The following is an 18,177-nucleotide window of genomic DNA, read 5'->3' as shown; positions in this document are numbered from 1 at the left end:
CGGGAGCCACCAGCGCCCCTCTGGCGGTGACCGGAATTGCACCAAAGGGGAAAGCGCCAGCGCTCAGGGGGCTCTGACTGGGTACCGGGTTCTGTGCTGTTGTTAATGCCAGAGTTGTTGGTTTGCCTTGTCATACATGCTAGTAAAGAACTGCTATTCCTCTCCCCATACCCTTGCCTGAGAGTCCCTCAATTTCAAAATTCTAATAATTTGGAGAGGGGTTTATATTCTCCATTCCAAGGGAGGGGCCAGCTTTCCATGGCAGACACCTGTTTTTCACACTAAGACAGACATCACTGATCTGCGCTACAGATCTTCTATGCTAGAACAAATCGAATGGCAAATGGGAAACCTGTATTACCTCTAGCAGGATGTCCATGTGCGAAACAGCTATGAACGTATCAATGAGATAGAAGGCATCATCTGCAAAAAGTCACTTGCATGGGTTTTGGACTGGATTTATTCCACACAACAGATCAAGATAGTTAATAATGAAGATCCAATTTCGGGGAGGAAAACCTAGCTCTTGTGGCATCCATTTAAACATGAGATACAGAACACATCTCTACTATGTTAGAACAGTGTAGTAAGATTTCCCTCAATACAAAAAGTAAATGAAGACAAAAATGAAAAAAAAAATGCAAATAGTTTATTTGCTGCATGAGGAAACTTCTTGTAAATTACATATAAAGAAACTTGTTATGCTGTAGTATATAATTTCCAATATTCCACAAAGATAATTGTAATAAATATACAAACCAAAGTAGAAGACTAAATCCATCAGGCAACCTACAAAATGGTTCATCAAGTTTTATACTTGCAGCATTATCATGCTTAAAATTTTGTTCTTTTTGAAGTGATGCAGCAAAATTTTTTTCACATTTCTTTGGAGCATTTTCAAAGCTGTCTAACTATAAAATACTGTTCAAAATTAGACGGCATTAGTTAAACCACTCAAGAAAAGTAACACCAAGGTCTAACTGACGCAAAGGTGATGCTTTTCTTTTTGTTTTTAAAATCCATTTAGCTTTGCCAGAGTTAGGAATTATCTGATATAAGTGCACTATGAGTCCAGTCAGCCTGAGGTACTGCTGACTCCTGTCATATTATGACTCTATAAACTTCATAGATTATATAGCTCTGAAAGATTTCTCTATTAATAGAGACATATCCCCATAGAATAAAAAAACCCACAATACCATATTGAAGCTGCAAGCTTGCTAAGATGGTTGTACCCTCAAGTGCAGTGTGTGCTTACAACATTTTTCCATAGTTTCATCCTATTCCACATCAGGCATTTTTACTTGACTTTAAATGTAGAAGTGCTGATAAAGGCTTTAGTGATGCTCCTAGCCTCTAGAAACAACATACAGAGTTTTTTGACACCTCCTGCTGTTCATTACCTATAGTTTCTAAATTTTTTGGAACAGCAAGCTGAATTTTACACTTCACTGCTCTGGACCACACTGACAGACAGGTCTATTATTCCATACAAATTTCTTACAAACTGAAAACACTTTACTATGCTTCACTATTACTGAATACTTGGGGGTATAAAAAGAAACTCTCTAAGACACAATTACCTAAAAATAGTTGTTAATAAGCTTAATGCAAATATTATGTAGAAAAAATGGTTTAGTTACAAAAGAATTCATTAGAGGGCCAGTAAAAATATACTGAAGAGAAGATCTTTACAAAAGTGAGGTTAGGAAGTATGAGGCATTGACATTCACAGTAAACATCCTGTGTTCACAAGAATCTTTTGTCTAAAAGTATACGATCTGGTTTTGTTCCTGAGCTTCATGGCCAACACTTGCATAGACAGCTAAACCTATCATAAAGGGCTGTTTGTACATAACTTCAATAAACTTACGCTTTTACCTTTTGAAATAGTTTCATTCCACTACAAGGTAGTTAAGGAAACTGTGAAGTACAGTATGGGTTTTGTGTACTCAGTGCATTAGATGAATTGGGACAGCTACATTTTAATGTGTTAATCTTAAATAATACTACACTAGGAAGTATAGCTGTTTGACACTCTGGCTTAGCATAAATATCTCCTCCTGCTCGCTGCTGCAAGGTTCACTTCTGCTCTGCCAGAAACTGCATATGGCAAAATGTCAGTTATCTGAGTGCTGCAGCATCAAACACACCCAGTAATGAGATGCAGCTTATAATCAGTACAGAAGACCTCACAGAGAATTTTACCTATACCCAGGCAATGCCAGTGCTTTCCTCCAGGTTAACCTGCTGCCATTGGAGAAAGCTTGAGAAGTACTCACAGGGTAAACATGACATGGAGTGGCCTATGTAAAAAGTCTGAAGAACATACTTGCATTTTGCGTATGAAAAGCAGGCATGTGTTTAGCTACTGCACATGGAGATGCACATGGAAGTGGTACAGACAGACAAATATATCCCCCTCACAAACAGCACAAGAACACAAAAGCAGCAAATTGCCAATTTGAAATCTTATGTTAAGGCAAATCTAGATAAAACAACCATAACAGGATTAATGAAAATAGGGAGTTTTCCTTAGCTTTTTTTGTTTACTTTTTCTGTGATTGGCTTTTACACATTGTTAAAATTTGTTTAAGCACCTTCTGGACATCTTCATCCATTTGACCCTAGATAAAGAGAGAGAGAAAAAAAATGACTGAATTAATCTAGCTCTAGTCTTTAGGAATATTGACAAACTATTTTTCAGGTACAGTAATTAGATCAATTTCCCAAGTGGAAGCAGTGTTAAATTTGTTGCTGAACTGTCATACCTTATGGGAAGGATGTCTTAGTGAAAACATTCAACATTCTTACCAGATCTTCAGAAGAAACATCTTCAGTTAAAATGCTAACTCTGAGTGACTCACAACATGCAAACATACCTGCACAGCATAGAGAAGGTGCATCCTGTAAACTGAGACAATTTCCTGGTGTTGTTTCTTTGTTTCCTAGAAAACAGTTAAGCAGAAAGGCACAGAGCATTCAGAACTACTGAACTGAGAACTCCCCAACTAGACTCTGACTGGGGGAAATTCAAACGATAGTCTTATGTAATACATTGAAAACCAGGTAAGAGAGTGTTGTGTCACCAGGCACTCTAAATTTGCTTGGAAGCATGTCCAGGAAAATGCTGTAGTTCTACCTTCCCCAGTAAAAGAGCTGGTGATATCAGTTTTAAGAACTGCTGAGCTGCAAAGGTGTAGAATGAGCATATACTCTATTCCCAAGCTTATCAGCAACCAGAACTGAGAAAAGCTGACAGTACTGTGACAAATCAACTCTCAACTGTAACTCAGCTCCTCCCTGAAGGTAGTGACCCTGATGCCTTAGGATTTTAGCTTTTATATTTTTCAAATCCTGTACTGCTTTAGGGTATAACTCTAAAACTCAGTAGCTTGTCAGCTACTGTTCTCACGTTTTATTCTCTAGGCCTGTAACTCAAGGACACCCTACTGTCCCAGGTCCCAAAAAGTGTAAACAGAAGCCAGTTGGGGGGGAAGCAAACTGGAGGTATGTGATGACTTCATTACCTGAAGCTGTAATTGGAGGATTAATCCCTGAATTGTAAATGGACCAAACTTATAATTGCCTGAAAAACTCCTGATCATCGTCCATTTTGGGTGTAGCCCCTCTGGGGAAGCTTTGTCTGCCCTTAATGTACCTGAAGGCCCTTCATGAAATATCTCTGCTTTATTCTCTTAGATCTGTCTGGCCTCTGTTTTCAGGTGAGCCTGAAAAAGGCATTAACCCCTCCATTGGAGCTGATGCTTTCCCAGGTGAAAGGAGGTGCTTACAAAGGTCTTACCCTGTAAGACCCTGATGGAAAGCCACCCAGTCCTTTTCAATGATCACAGTCTGCCACAACTCAGAAGCCACGTTTCCAAAGATACACGAGGCTGTTATGAAAGCTTACCTATAAGAAGGAAAGAGCGTTTTTGTCCTGTTTTAAATGCTACCAGCTCTCCCATTGTGCTGCACACCTTTGCACTTTACACTACTTTGCTGGTCCTAATTAGTGGGAGATGAAGGGTCCTTTCAGACATGGAGGACTGGAGTAAGAAAGTCTGTGCCTTCACACTAACAAGATGCTCTGCCTATTATTTCTCTTGCCTGCAAGGGAATTTTTATGGCATACTGAGCCCTCTTCTTTTTCTGCTGGGAAAGGTAGGAAGCAGACACCACCTAGCATGTCTGCCCGCAAATTCTCCTTTCAGAGGCACTCCAGAGCCCTCAGCAAAGGCCTCCAGTGGACAATACTTTCTTTTCATTCTCAACAGTGAGTAATGTGCTCCCTTGGGCAGGCAAGCTCTAGGAAATATCAGTTATGACTCAACCCAGCTTAAAAGACTAGACCTTTCATGCATAAACAACAAAATTTAAGTAAAAAATCTGTAAGGCATTCAGGATTTCAGAGAATAAACTATGCTCCCCATAAGCAGATGCATTTGCTTGACTTGAAACATCATGCTTTCTTCCAGAAAGTTAAAAAACTCCAAACAACTTCAGCAGAGTGTTCTTGAAAATCCTCTGCACACTGATCATACCTTCCCACAAATTAAGTTCTGAGCAGCAGGTTTGGTCCATTTTACAACAAGAAATCTGTTTCTCAACTGGTTTAACAAAAATACGTGAAAACCCAGCTTTCTTTAGTTATGCTCTTTCTAAAGTGCTATTCATTACTTGAAAATTCCTACATGTTTCAGAGAAACACAAATTACAGATTTTTTGGATGAAGATTCTTTATACTCAATGACTGTACTCTATTTTAAATAAGGCAGAGTGAAGAACAGTATGCATTTCTTTGGAGAACTCGGACTAATGTTAGGTTTACAAAATATCATACTTACAGTCAGTTGGTTCTGCAACTGCTTCACTTGTTGCTGTAAAACCTCCAGCTGCTGGCTTTGTCTTTTGGTGGCACTGGTTGAGTAGGAGAGCTGAGAAAGGCTGTTTAATGCTTCTTTTAATTTGCTAATTTCCTTGGACATTTCATTGATCTAGGGAGGCAAAACACAGGTTTTCATTAAAAGATGCTATGCATACTGTATTCCTGTGTGTCCTATCTTTGAGTTATTTGTGACTTAAATTTAAGAAGTGGGGAAAGCTAAATTGTAAATAAACTGTATGGACAAACAGAGAAACCATGTAAACAAAGGGTTACAATGCTCCTCTATTCCCCATCCTAGTCCAGTCTATTCAAACTGCATTCCTTGCTCTGAACATCAGCAATATTTAACACAAAGGGTTGCATTTACTACCTTTACAAATTCTACTGCTGAACCAAACACAGTCCAGCTATTCACAGCTACTAAAATACATAGCTCTTTATAAAGGAATTTGTAGTAATGGATATGGTAGCTGCAGAGGAAAATTAGTCAAATCATGCTATGGTTGAGATGATGTAGTAATATCTCAATGGTGAAATTTTGCTCCTTCTTGGTATTTTGTTTTCTTGTCTCCTCTGGAATATCTTCCTTTTGTAAATCTCATTTCTCTGACTTCAGCTGCCTGAATAGTGTGAACCCAACCTAGCAGAACTTAAAAGAGGTAAATTGAAAGATCATGTGTATCTCCGTATGGGAGGGAAACCAACTGCCAAGCCAAACATACAAAAAAAAACTCCTTTGCCTTCGATACCTGGGTTTTCAGAGGGGGAAATGCACTCAGAAGTTATTTAAACCAACATCATCTGCAAGGTCACTCATGCACCAGCCAACACACTTTGCACTCGGAACTCACATTACCCCTCCACTGTACTGAGTCACTGACCTTTTTGTCTTTATCTTCTTCTAGTTTTGATGAGTTTTTCATTTCAAGAAGAGCTTCTTGAACTTGGTGGTACTTGTCCTGAAGATCAAACACCTCCCGTTCCTTTGCTTCAAGCAGAGTATGCATACCTTCTTTTGCTTCTTTCAAGTGCAAAATTTCATTTCTCAGTTTCATGGCATCTAAGGATATATTTTCCTTCTCTCGGATTACATCCTTCAGTTTGGATGACAAAGCATTAACTTCACCCTCTAGTGAGGACTGGAGCTTTTCATATGTGGCCTTGGGTACCATAGCTTCATTAATTGCAGCTTTTTCTTCCAATAATGCCTTTTCCAAGTTTCTTAATTCACTTTCTTTGTTGCTAAGCAGTCGTTTGAGCTCATTTATTTCTTCTTCCATCTCCTTTATGGTATTTCTGAGTGCATTGATAACCTGACGGTGTTCAGCAATTGGCAAAGAATTTTGTTTCTGAGTGTCTAACAGTTGCTTGAGTTCTTCTGCTTCATCTAATACTTTTGTGTACTGGGATTTAATTTCTGATAACTCATTTTCTGCTTTGTATTTCAAAGAATTTGTTAACTCCATCAGTTTCTCATGTTCATCTCTAGGAATGTAGTCTGAAGCTATATCATCTAGAGTTTTTTTCTTCCTATAGTCTTCAAGCTCTGTTTGTGCTTCTTTGTACAACAGAGACAATTCACTAAGTTGCCTGTTGAGCTCATCTATCGTTCTGTGCATCACATCTTTCCTTTCTTCAGCTTCAGCACTAGATTCCAACTGCATCTGATTTGTCAGCTTGTCCTGTAGCCTTTTAATTTCCTCTTGCCCTTCCTTATACCTCTCAATCAGCAATGCTTTCTCTTGATTAATGTTATCAATGACTGAACAATATGAATTCTTCATTTCCTCACACTCTTCGACAGACAATTTGCCTGCCACATTCTGCTCTCTGTCTTCAAATTTTTTCTGTAGCTCTCTCACTTTTTCTTTTTGTCTTTCGCTTTCCTCCAATGCTTTCTTCAATTCTTGCTTAAGTGCTTCAACTTCTCCATGTGTAACCTTCAACATAATCAGATCAGAACTGGTTTCTTCACTTTCAGAGGAAACAAGACCTGGCTTCTTCTGCCTTTGTACATTCAAAACCTCTTTAACAGCTTCCTCATGCCTGTTTTGAGTTTCTTGGAACTTCAAATTAAGATCAGAACCATTTTCTGAAACATCTGAACTATTTAAATGATCTGTTTCTGGGACTCTAGACTGGACTTGAGTTTCCACATGCTTTCTTTTGGCTTCAGAATTCTCCAATTTTCTCTGTACATCCTTTAAGTCTTCCTGGAGGTACTTCATTTTTACTTCTCTGGGGCTTGTCAGTTTTTCTGGGATTTGAGTGGCATTTAACGTAGGCTTCAGCTCCTGCACCAAGAACTCATTTTGTCTCTCTGCTGTTTGCTCAAACTGTGTTTGGGTTGAATAAAATTCTACAGTTGAATCCCCTTCTCTAGGTGTTCTTTCCTGTCCAAAAAAACCCACCAACAGTTTCACAATAAAAAAACAAGTACCTGATTCTGTTTTTTTAGAAGAGAGTAAGCAAGGAAATATTTTCACATCCTACAGAGACAAATTATTAAAGAGCTATGGAAGAAAGTTCTCAAAAAGTTAAAAACTCAGCTGTTCCCATTTGTCATTTACAGTGAGACAGGCAGTAAGTGCCAAGCTCCTCTGAAAGTCTGGGCTGAGCCCCATAAGCCAATAATCAAAGCTATGCAAATTAAAATTCTGCTAGCACAACTGTTAACAACATATTTTAGAATGCGGTTATCATCATAAACAAAGTTATTCAGTAATTTATGGGCAAAGTGAGAAGATCAAAACACTGATTTAATCCTTTGGGGCAGAGTGTTTCCATGATTTTACCAACAAGCTCATTAAAAGATCTTCCCAGTACAACTCTTTAAAACAGTAAGCAGCTCTTTGTTCTGTCTAGGAGATTAAGAGTGTATCAGAACAGCACAAAAATATGCCACCTGTAATTTATCCTGCAGCTCCTTATTGTGCAGTGTCAGAGAGGCAATTTTTGCTTGCATCAACAGAAGTAGATCTTGTTGGTCAGCTTCAGAACTCGCATCCAATAAACTATCAACACCTTTGGAGGGAAAAAAAAAAAGATTCAAAACTCTCACAAAGTTGAAATGCTAGTTAGTTAGTTATTTCAACATTTCAAATTAAACAGTTTGTTCCCGTGACCACTAAATGCAATGAGCAAGCAAACTGTTCCTATAAACTCCCCAAGAATGTATTAATGCAATAGAAGCAGGATGTTTTGGTGGGGAGCTGCTTGTGGAATTACAAAACATCACGCTCAATACTTAGTGTGTCTCATGTTCTAAGCAGAAAGGTACAGAGGTTTTCAGCATTTCATGCCACCTAAAACACCTAATGAGATAAGGATTAATTGTATACCTGTGGTGCTGTCACTCAGTCTGTCTTTATTATCCCTGTGCAAGGAGCAGAATTCTTCCTGCTAAAACATCAGAAGAAAGCATTTTCACAGAAAGCAGATGTAAAGCTGGACAATTCACCAAAAAGAACTATAGGCAGTATAGATTCTGCTGGATAAAGCCTGTCCAAGTGGATGTCTTTTATTTCTGAGGTCTTGTTTAATTGTAGCATGTGTCCAGAATTTCGAAGTGTGCTAAAGCCATTCAAGTTCCATTGCCCAATTCCCATTAAATATTAATGGAATACAGGAAACTATCTTGTAAACTGTTTGGAAGACTGCAAACCCTGTGATAAGTAATAACGATATACTGACATGTGTTTAGAAAAATCTTCAGCAACACAAGGTAAAGATCAGATAGAACATACTCAGCCCTTTCACTGGCATCTTTTGGTAAAATGACCTCTTTTTTTGCCCACTCCATGCACTTTGTTGGTATTAAAAATTCAATTCTTGGAACATAAATACTTTCATAACCATACTCCTAAACACTAACTCACCTGTGTATTTATATGTGCATATTTGTTACACATTAATCTTTACACTTGATTTATGAATTGCATTGAAATAGATTTGGATTAATTTTCATTCCTAAAATTCACCTAATTAAGTCATAGAAGACTCTGCAGTCATCAAAATAGAACATCAAGCAAAACAGATCCTGTACTTTCCTTCCCTAAGCTCCTAAGAATGGAATACTGATACCTTGCACACTTGATCAGTGAAAAAAGCATGCCCTTTTCCAGTCATGGGAGTTGAAGCTGATGAGTGTGGAGAGGACAAATCATTAACCTGTAAAAAATTTTATATAAATAGGTTTGTATATGTACATGCACATACAGCTACCTATTTAACATGTGCCCATATATATATGTATATATGTGTATATCTATATACCTGTATCTTTATATATACACACACATACACATATATATATGCATACACATGCATTAAAGAGTACTTTCATGTACATTAACATTAAGTCACAATTCTAGATTACTTTCAGAGAACAGACCTAATTATTTAGTGCCCTTCTGAATCAGTATTTACATAAGGAGTGTAGCTGTTACACAGGTTACATTCTGGTTCAAGATTAAATTTAACTATTAAATAGACTTATATAGTATCAAAATACAGTTAAGTATTTTATTTTGATATTCATACATGCTCATAATCATATGTATCAATATATATGTACAACTAAAATATAAGGAACTTATTATTTACTTATTGAAATCAAGAAAAAGGACAACTTCAACTTTAGCTGGAAGAAGCAATTTTACAGTAAAACCTGTACAGTTTTATCTTGGAACATGCTATATTTTAAGCAATTTTGCTCAGTTAATCTAAGCAACATGGGCTTTCATGGCCTCATTCTAATGTCTGGAAAAGCACTCACAGTAAGACAGGCACACAAAGTAATAGTGACAGAGAAAATTCTGCCCACGTAATTCTAATAATGTTCAAAATGCTTTATATCCCCTAAAAGCATCTCAAAAGTGGTCTTTTCTTTACCTGAATAGGACTGATAGGAGGAGGTGGGGCTTTGCGTTTTTTTGGAGTTCCACTTCTTTCTGAACTTAATTTAGAGCCTTGATCATGCTGAAAGTTTCACCAGCCAGAAAAGGTAGGTTTGTTAGTTTGGTTAGTAAAGTCTGAGGAAGTTGTTTTATATATAAAATATATATATATATATAAATCCCACATTAATATCAACTTTAGCAGCTCATGCAGTGTCTTTTGTCCCCTATGTAAAGACCGTATCTCTACTAACACAAAGATACAAACATGCCTGACAATAAGAAGCTGCTCCTTTGTAAACCATGCTTCAGTCAAAACAAACAAGATTTAGTGAAAAAGCAGAAGCTGACAATAGGTTTAGCACCAGTGATCTTAAAACACTTCCATTCACACACAGCCCAGTCATGCCATTCTTCACAGCTACTATATTTCCTCTCCACCAGTTTTTGTCTGAGCCCCCCAAAAAACCCACCTCTGCACTCAGAGAAGGAATGAACCAATGCATTGCACCCTTGTCTACTTCCCAGCCACCAGCAAGTCTATAAGGTCTACTTGCACCCCAACATATGACACTAAATAAAAAATGTGAGAAACTAATTTGATTGCCTAAATCTGCCGTGATTCTCACAAGAAGGGTGTCCAGCAACCAGGGATAACCTTAAATTTTGTGTTTTAGAGAGAATTTTTCTAGATCCTCTTTTCTGCTGTTTAAAGAGACAGGGTGTTGAAAAGCCAAGCTTCTGCACTACATGAGGAACGTGGGAATCAACCCAGCACACATGCACATACACAGTCACCCTCCTTTCCTCCTCTCACCAAGGGTATTGGCTGCTGTTACACAGAGAAGTCAAGTCTGAAAGTAATGTTCCTGAAACACATTTCTTAACTAAGCAAGAAAAACCTTTTACATTACATAGTAGTCATGGCAACCCATCTCACAGTGACATTTAATAGTTCTTCTGCTACTGTTCTTTGTTATTTTATAAGTCTAGAGAGTCAGAGTATTTTCAAAACCAAAGGACAAATACCTGCTTCATTCTTGTTGGAGATGTTGCTTCTGTGGAGAAAAAAATAAGTGGAATAAAGGAAGTTATTAAAGAAAGTTATTTGCCATTCTTAACCCACCCCTCTGCTCTATTTCCCACACTATAGATAAATAATTTGATTTTTTAATTCCTTTCTGAAACCTGAGAAATACAATTTGCAAATTTCAATTCAACCCCATCCTTTCTCTGCTACTGTCTGGTTTCATTTTGAGAAATAGATTGAAGAATCATGACAATCCTTATTCTGTAATAGTCTTGCACCATTCTTATGCACTAAGCTTGCTACTTAATAAATCCATTGTAGTTTGACCATAAAATGCTCTGCTCTTTATCCATCTCCAACTCCTCTACTGAGGGGCTTCTGTATATAAAAGAGAATCCACTCCAAAGTGTATGCAAAATTTCATGATGCTGCTTACATCAATTTGTCTTTCTCTAAAACACCTCTTTTGGCCTGCTCATGGCTTTATCCCATTCTAAATATTACCATCTATGGCAAAGAGTTTTTGGGAAGTCTCAGCCAGATATTCTTGAAAACAGCTTTTACAACATCTCAGGCTACACTTAGAAGTAAATTTGTTCGCTGCTAAACATACATGCAGCCTGTTCAAGAAGTGACAAACTGCAGGTCAGCCTCTCTCACATACCCACATCCTGCGATATCTTTGACGACAGGAGATTCTGGATCCCTGTATTCTCAGAGAGTTTGGCGTAATGCAGGGCACTCTGTCCAAAGACATCTACTAAATTGACATCCGCACCTCTCCTAAGGAAAGCTTCCACCATGTTAAGGCTACTAGCTTCACAAGCCATCATCAAAGCAGTTCTGAACAAGAGAGAAAAAGAACCAACAAAACACAAACAGCAAGTGTCAAGGGCATACTCTTTCCAGTTCATTTTTTCAGGGGAAAAAGAAGTGTGACTGTTATTGTGCAATGAAGTCCAAGATTCCATCAACACTTTTATTGGTACATAAACGCAACTGCTGTTTCTCCTTACAAACACCTGCCCTGCCAGCTCTTCCTTCTCATACACTCCAGCTGCAAGTACAGGTCGGCAAACATTTCTAAAAATGTCTTCCTGAGGCTGAGAGGAGTCATAGCAAGAAATGGCTACAGTATAAAGTCAGACTAACAAACCTCACTGCTACACTCTGATTACAGTGGTGGTACAACATGAAAACCTTTATTTAATTTCTGCTCTCCTTCACATGTGTTGGAGTCAAAACAGACAAACAGATTTCAATAAAAAAACCCAAACAAATCTAAAAGATCTTCAGTGAGTCCAAGAGATGAGTTTGACCTCAAACCCTGTGCTACTGTCAGCCTAAAAAAAGAAGTTCATGAAAGCACAAACAATTCTCTTTCCAACACAGGGCAGTAGCACAGAGACAGCTCCTGGAGTAAGCACATTATACAGGAGTCTTCTCCTAACAGGTCGTATCTGCTTTTCTCAATTATTTCAAGGGGTCGTAAGAGACATAAAAAATAATTACAAACACACTGAAAACCTCACCTTTCAAGCATGCTCTAATACTGCCTTCTTGCTCAGGCATTGTTCTCCTTTCACAGCATGAAAACTAATAGGTTGGCCAAGTTTACTGCCAAACACATTCCTCAGTGCAGATATGATGCTGAAAAGTTACTACAGTGATAATATTTGCTAACTATTAAAACAACAGTTTCACCAGTGAATTAAACATACTCCCTCGAATGGGTGAGTCAGTTGGAAAAGTGATGCTGTTGCAGTGCTGTGCTAAAAGTAGTGGTGAGTGACAACTCGGATAACACCTCCATTGTCACACAGATGGTTTTAGATTACCAAAATAATTCACTTAGTCTGGACACGATAGGAATCTGGAGATGCCATTTTCAAAGGTTATCCCTCTTCTCTCAATGAGGTTTCTCCTGTTTCAGTAAAATCTTTACTTCTGTGAACCTGAGATGCAGGAGTAGTCACTTCCCTCACCACAATTAAAGCAAGAAGTAAACAAGCATATTCCATGTTACAATGTCTTGTTGCTTCTACGCAGTACTATCTTAAAAAATACAAAAATGGGAGTCCTATCTATGACAGAAACTCCTTCATCCAATTAAAGCAGCAAGTCTTAACACTGTCTGCTGATTAAACACTAGGAAAGTGAGGCAGAGGCCTCAGAGTGCGTAGCACCTCAGGTTCAAAGCACCAATGAGGCCATGGAAACTGATAGAAAACAAAGGGGTTTTCTTCAGACAACTGGAAACAAAGAGCGCTCTAATGAACTTTGGACTGATAAAAAACAAGTTAGAGCCCAGTCTTATATTCACAGGTGCCGCCAGAGAACAGAATCAGCATTGTGTCACACAGAATAATCAAAATCGCTATGAAGTATAAGGGCCAAGTTTTCTCAGTATCCTGTTTTACCTCCACAGTTTAACCAGCTGTTTATAAAACAGTCCATAATTTTCTAAGACTCTTGATCTTTGTCAGTATCATCAGAACAAGTGCATTTTTCACCTAAGGATGTAGCTTTTTAAGAAGTTTTCTGATATATGCACTATCTCTTAATGCAGAAGCATCTCTAACTGGCACTTCTAAAACAACAGCATCTCCCTATAGAGATTTACTGTATTCTTGTCTTGCTGCTGTGGCTGCATTATGGCAGAAAAAGCAATCCTCCAGAGATTTTGCCCACAAGTAGCAGTTTTAAGGATTTAAGCTGGAGGTATTAACTCATTCCAAGAAGAGAGCAGCATTTCAAACTGAGACACTTAGAAAGTGAGGTGTTGGTAAGTGCTATCAATCATATTTGCATAGGAATAATTTAAAAATGGGCTATACTGCTCTGGTAGCCCAAGGCACATCTTACAGGCAGATTAGTTTAATAATCACGTAGTTTCTGCTCCATCTTTCACTTCAGTCAGAATTCTGTAAGCTTCTCAGCAATCAGGATATGCTATCTAGTACAGAAAGCATTATTTCAGTTAATATCAACTATTTTGGGAAGGATTTGAGAAGAAATCTTTGCGTGACAGTCAGTTTCAGTAAAAAAAATCAACAGGTTAACCGGCTGTACCTTCCATTTTTATCCCTGGTGTTGATGTCTGCTCCATGATCCAGCAGGTATTTGCAGACTTCTGTATGGCCATTTTGTACTGCAAGCAGCAGAGGTATGTTCCCATCCTAGAAATGCATATAAAGAAACTATGAACAGTATTCCATTCACTTATAAAAACACACTGAAAGTCAGCTATAAATTTTACCTTTACATAGCAAAAATGAGGCGCTATTAGCACATTTTTCCTGTGTACCATAAACATAGCTGAGTGGGCTACAATTCCTTTCTTGTCTGCTGGGGAGTAGGAATGCTTTTTGCTTTTGTATTCCCTTTGCTGTTTTACTCAATGCCAAAACTTATTATTTTGAAACTACAAAATGTCTTTTTGTAGCTCCACAACAAAAGCAGTAATTTTAACTAAATTACTAAGCAAAAATACAGCATTTCATGAAGTCATAAAATAACCCAATGGGAAGACACCTTTAGAGGTGTATGAGGTTTCTCTCACTTTTTTCTCAATCCAAAGCTAGGCAAACTTCAAGTTTCCGCACATTGCTTAGAGACTTGTCCAGTCACGTTTTAAGCATCTCCAAAGGTAAAGACACAGCTCTAGGTATCAGTTCCAGTCTTTGACCACCTTTAAGGCGAGGTTATTTTTTAACTAGTAGCTAAGTGGAATTTCCAAATTAGGTCCACTGCTCAAATTCTGACCATTGCTTATTATTTTGTCATGCACCTCTGAGGCTGGTCTCTCTCTTTCCTATAACTGGCCACAACGTTGCTCAGGACATTTTTAAGGTACTCCTACGGCCTTAAGACTGAACAAACCTTTTATGCCTTTAAAATGCATCTGCTGAAATCTTAGATCAGATATCTTTGATGTAGTTGTTTTTGCTAGTAAAACCAGATATAGACCAAAGCAAAAGCAAACAAGTTTGAATATCACTTCCTGCCTGGCCTCTACTTTACAGATCCCTTTGTCAATCAGGCAGTTGCATCATTGCCAAAACCAGAGCTGGTCAGTTGTAGATACTTCACAGTAATGAATGTAGTGTCTCTGAGCCTTCGGAATATGTCAGGTATATTTTTCCCTTCAGGCTTATCATACTCTGATTTGGCTTTGTGAAAATTTTGCAGCCCTTGGCCACAATACCAGGCCTTTTCCAAAGCCTCCTGGAGACAATGGAAAGACTTTCAATTATATTTTGAATGTGTAAGAATTGATTCTAGCTACCTGTGCCAATGTCTAAACAATCAGCAAACCCTGCCACTATGGTATCAGATTGTGAAGTGCTTCCACACCTCTGCAATGGCAAGCTGTAAAAGGAACTTCCTCCAGCAGAGAAACCCCAGTAGGGATGAGGACAGCATTGCTTTGAACTATTGCACCTGAGATGGAGTGTGGTAACAGCATGAAATGAGGGTGATAAAAGCTCTGAAGTATCTGCAGTACACAACAGGAGAAGAGGTACATACCAAATCTTTGATGTTAATGGGACATTTGTGCTCACACAAGAGTTGAACTCCCTGAAGACACCCACATGCAGCTAAAAGAAAATAAAATTTAATTTCAAAAACAAGACAATCGTGGAAGTCCATTAAACCCCAATTTCGCAATTTGTGTCCCACACTTCCACTTGCAATACTGCAGCATTTCAGTAGGGTACAAAAAAAACCCAAATTCTAGGCTGATAAGCTAGGAATATCAAGCACAACAAAATAGTACAAACTTTCATCAAAGAAGTTACCTGCATAATGTAAAGCTGTTTTTCCAGAATTGTCAGTGCTGTCGGCTGGGCATTTACTCTGCACAATTCAATACAGAAAAGGAAAAAAAGCAATTAGAGAAATACAAAGAAAATAAAACATATGTTTTATACAGAGTGCTTAACATCTTTGCAAAAAGATTTATGTGCTGCTTCAGAGAAGAACACTAAAGGAAGGTACATCTTCACTCTCTACCAATCTGGTATTTTGTCTTCATACTAACTTACACTGAAGCCCTAGGAAATCACCATGGTTAAGAGAACTGTCCCTAAAAATGTTTTAGTTTCAGAATAATTTAAGTCAGCAAATAAAAAAGTAAATAAATAATAAAGTAATAAATAAATCAGTAAATAAGATCTCTCCTTTGCCTCAGATTTTTTTTTTCTTTTTAACATTAGAGTAAAAGCTAAAGCAACCACATCCTAAGGCAATTTGTATTATTTCATAGAGCTGTGGCATGGTTTGAATTAGAATAGACTTTAAAGATCATCTTGTTCCAACTCTCTGCCATGGGCAGGGACACTTTCCACTAGACCAGGTTGCTCAGAACCCATCCAATATGGCCTTGAACACTTCCAGCACGAATCATCCACAACTTCTCTGATCAATCTGTGCCAGTGCCTCACCATCCTCACAATAAAGAATTTCTTCCTAATACCAAATCTAAACCTACCCTCCTTTAGTTTGAAGTCATTGCCACTTGTCCTATCACAACATACTCATGTAAAAACTCCCCCTCTGCTTTTCTTGTGTGGCCTCTTTAGATACTGAAAAGCAGCTCTAAGGTCTCCTGGGAGCCTTCTCTTTTCCAGGCTGAACACGACAATCTCAGCCTTTCCTCACAGCAGAGGCGCTCCATCCCTCTTGATGCCTTAAATTTTAGCTTTCATATTTTCCATACTCTATACTGCATTGATATATAATTCTGAACTTCATATAAAGTGTTAGCAAGTTCTTTCCACAGTTTAGTTAAACAAAACAATCCTTTTCCAGCATGAGAGCCAAAGACACTGTTGCAGCTTCAGGTCCAAAAAGTATAAACAACAGCAAATTGAGGAGAGCAAACTGGGAGGATGGGACTTTCATAACCTGAAGCTGTAATTGGACAATTAAGCCCAATATGTAAATGGACCAAAACTTACAGAGATGTGAAAACTCATGACCTGTCATCCATCTTGGGTGTAGCCTCAGTTGGGCTCTTGTACTGCCCAAGGTGTATCCTTTGAAGGCCTTTTTAATAAATGCTTGCTTTATTCCTTTAACACTGTCTAGCCTCTCTTCTAGGTAGCCTCTCAAGGCATCCCTCTGATCACCTCCACAGCCCTGCTCTGGGCTCACTCCAGCAGCCCCCTGCCCTTCCCGTGCTGGGACCCCAGCTCTGGATGCAGAGCTCCAGGTGGGTCTCACCAGAGCAGAGCAGAGGGGCAGAATCCCCTCCGTCCCCTGCTGCCCACGGGGCTCTGGATGCAGCCCAGGTGCTGCCCTGACCCAGGTGCAGCACCAGCACTCAGCCTTGTTAAAGTTCATGAGGTTCCCATGGGCTCACTGTCAAATGCAGTAAGTGTTCATTAGCATTTTTAAAAATAAGCACCAACAATCCAGTTATATCCTGTTGTATTACAATTATCAGATGCTACTGATCAGTCCAGACTTCAAAGCAATAAATAGGAACAAAAAAATAATTCAAATCCTTATCAAGGCTCATTTTGGTACAGAAGATTTGTTTTAGTTAGTTACAATGGAGAGTATCATAGAAACTTAGGTTCATTTGGGTTGGAAATAACCATCATGATCATCAAATCCAACTATTAACCCAGTACTGCCAAGTTCATCACTAAAACATGTCTCACATCGACACATCTCTTAAATCCCTATGGGTGAAGAAATTTTCCTAATATCCAACTTAAAACTCCCTGGGTGCAACTTCAGGCCATTTCCTCTTTACTTGTTGTGATATGGTCTACCCTAAGCCTCCTTTTCTCCAGGCCAAACATCCCCACTCCCTCAGCTGCTTCTCACAGGACTGGTTCTCTAAACCCTTCACAAGTTCCAATGCTTTTTGTTGGAGAGGAGAAGACAGGACCATAAAATTACACATTTGTAGAAAACAAACATTATAACTTTTGACTTTTACGTGCAGCATTGTCTCCAACACACCTATGATGATCTAGGAAAACAGGATCGTATAGACCATTACATTCTGTAAAAAAAAAAAATCATGATTCTGCCTGCATAAAATAATTATTCAGCCTGTTTTAGTTCAACATCAGTTAGACATTCCTTGCACACACACTCTGGTCCACAGAAGATCATCCTAAGAACATGAATTACTGGAGAATATTGCCAACAGATTTGCACTTAGGAACGGATTTATAAATCAGCATGTTGAAATAAATCTAGAGAAGCATCAACAAAAGCAGTGTGTGGTTGCAGCAGGCAAGCTGCCTGTGATGCCAGCAGTGACGGCCTGATGGCGATGTGGCCATGGGACAGGCTGCGGAGGCTGAGGATAACCCGTCCCACCCGCAGAGCAGCAGGGC

General features: G+C 38.6%; 1 protein-coding gene across 2 annotated transcripts in view; it reads right to left on the bottom strand.

Annotated features, from left to right (window-relative positions):
* Positions 1 to 627: 627 nt before the first annotated feature.
* The window catches only part of RAI14 (retinoic acid induced 14), an 86,978-nt gene continuing 69,428 nt past the window's right edge, over positions 628 to 18,177 (bottom strand). The window contains exons 6-18 of one of the 2 annotated variants that reach the window (XM_066339610.1): positions 15,619 to 15,676; positions 15,347 to 15,417; positions 13,889 to 13,995; positions 11,481 to 11,659; positions 10,816 to 10,844; positions 9,782 to 9,868; positions 8,972 to 9,058; positions 8,230 to 8,290; positions 7,794 to 7,912; positions 5,770 to 7,281; positions 4,848 to 4,997; positions 2,883 to 2,948; positions 628 to 2,627 (exon numbers count right to left, since the gene is read on the bottom strand). In XM_066339610.1, coding sequence (XP_066195707.1) covers positions 2,550 to 2,627; positions 2,883 to 2,948; positions 4,848 to 4,997; positions 5,770 to 7,281; positions 7,794 to 7,912; positions 8,230 to 8,290; positions 8,972 to 9,058; positions 9,782 to 9,868; positions 10,816 to 10,844; positions 11,481 to 11,659; positions 13,889 to 13,995; positions 15,347 to 15,417; positions 15,619 to 15,676 — 2,604 coding nt within the window. In that variant the 3' untranslated portion in view covers positions 628 to 2,549. The remainder of the gene's footprint in view (positions 2,628 to 2,882; positions 2,949 to 4,847; positions 4,998 to 5,769; positions 7,282 to 7,793; positions 7,913 to 8,229; positions 8,291 to 8,971; positions 9,059 to 9,781; positions 9,869 to 10,815; positions 10,845 to 11,480; positions 11,660 to 13,888; positions 13,996 to 15,346; positions 15,418 to 15,618; positions 15,677 to 18,177) is intronic. The other variant, XM_066339611.1, reaches the window with a different exon arrangement.

Source organism: Sylvia atricapilla, chromosome Z, assembly GCF_009819655.1.
Source record: "Sylvia atricapilla isolate bSylAtr1 chromosome Z, bSylAtr1.pri, whole genome shotgun sequence".
NCBI classification, from domain to species: domain Eukaryota; kingdom Metazoa; phylum Chordata; class Aves; order Passeriformes; family Sylviidae; genus Sylvia; species Sylvia atricapilla.
Note: the sequence above shows the minus strand (reverse complement) of the source record. Positions and strands in the feature narration are given on the sequence as shown.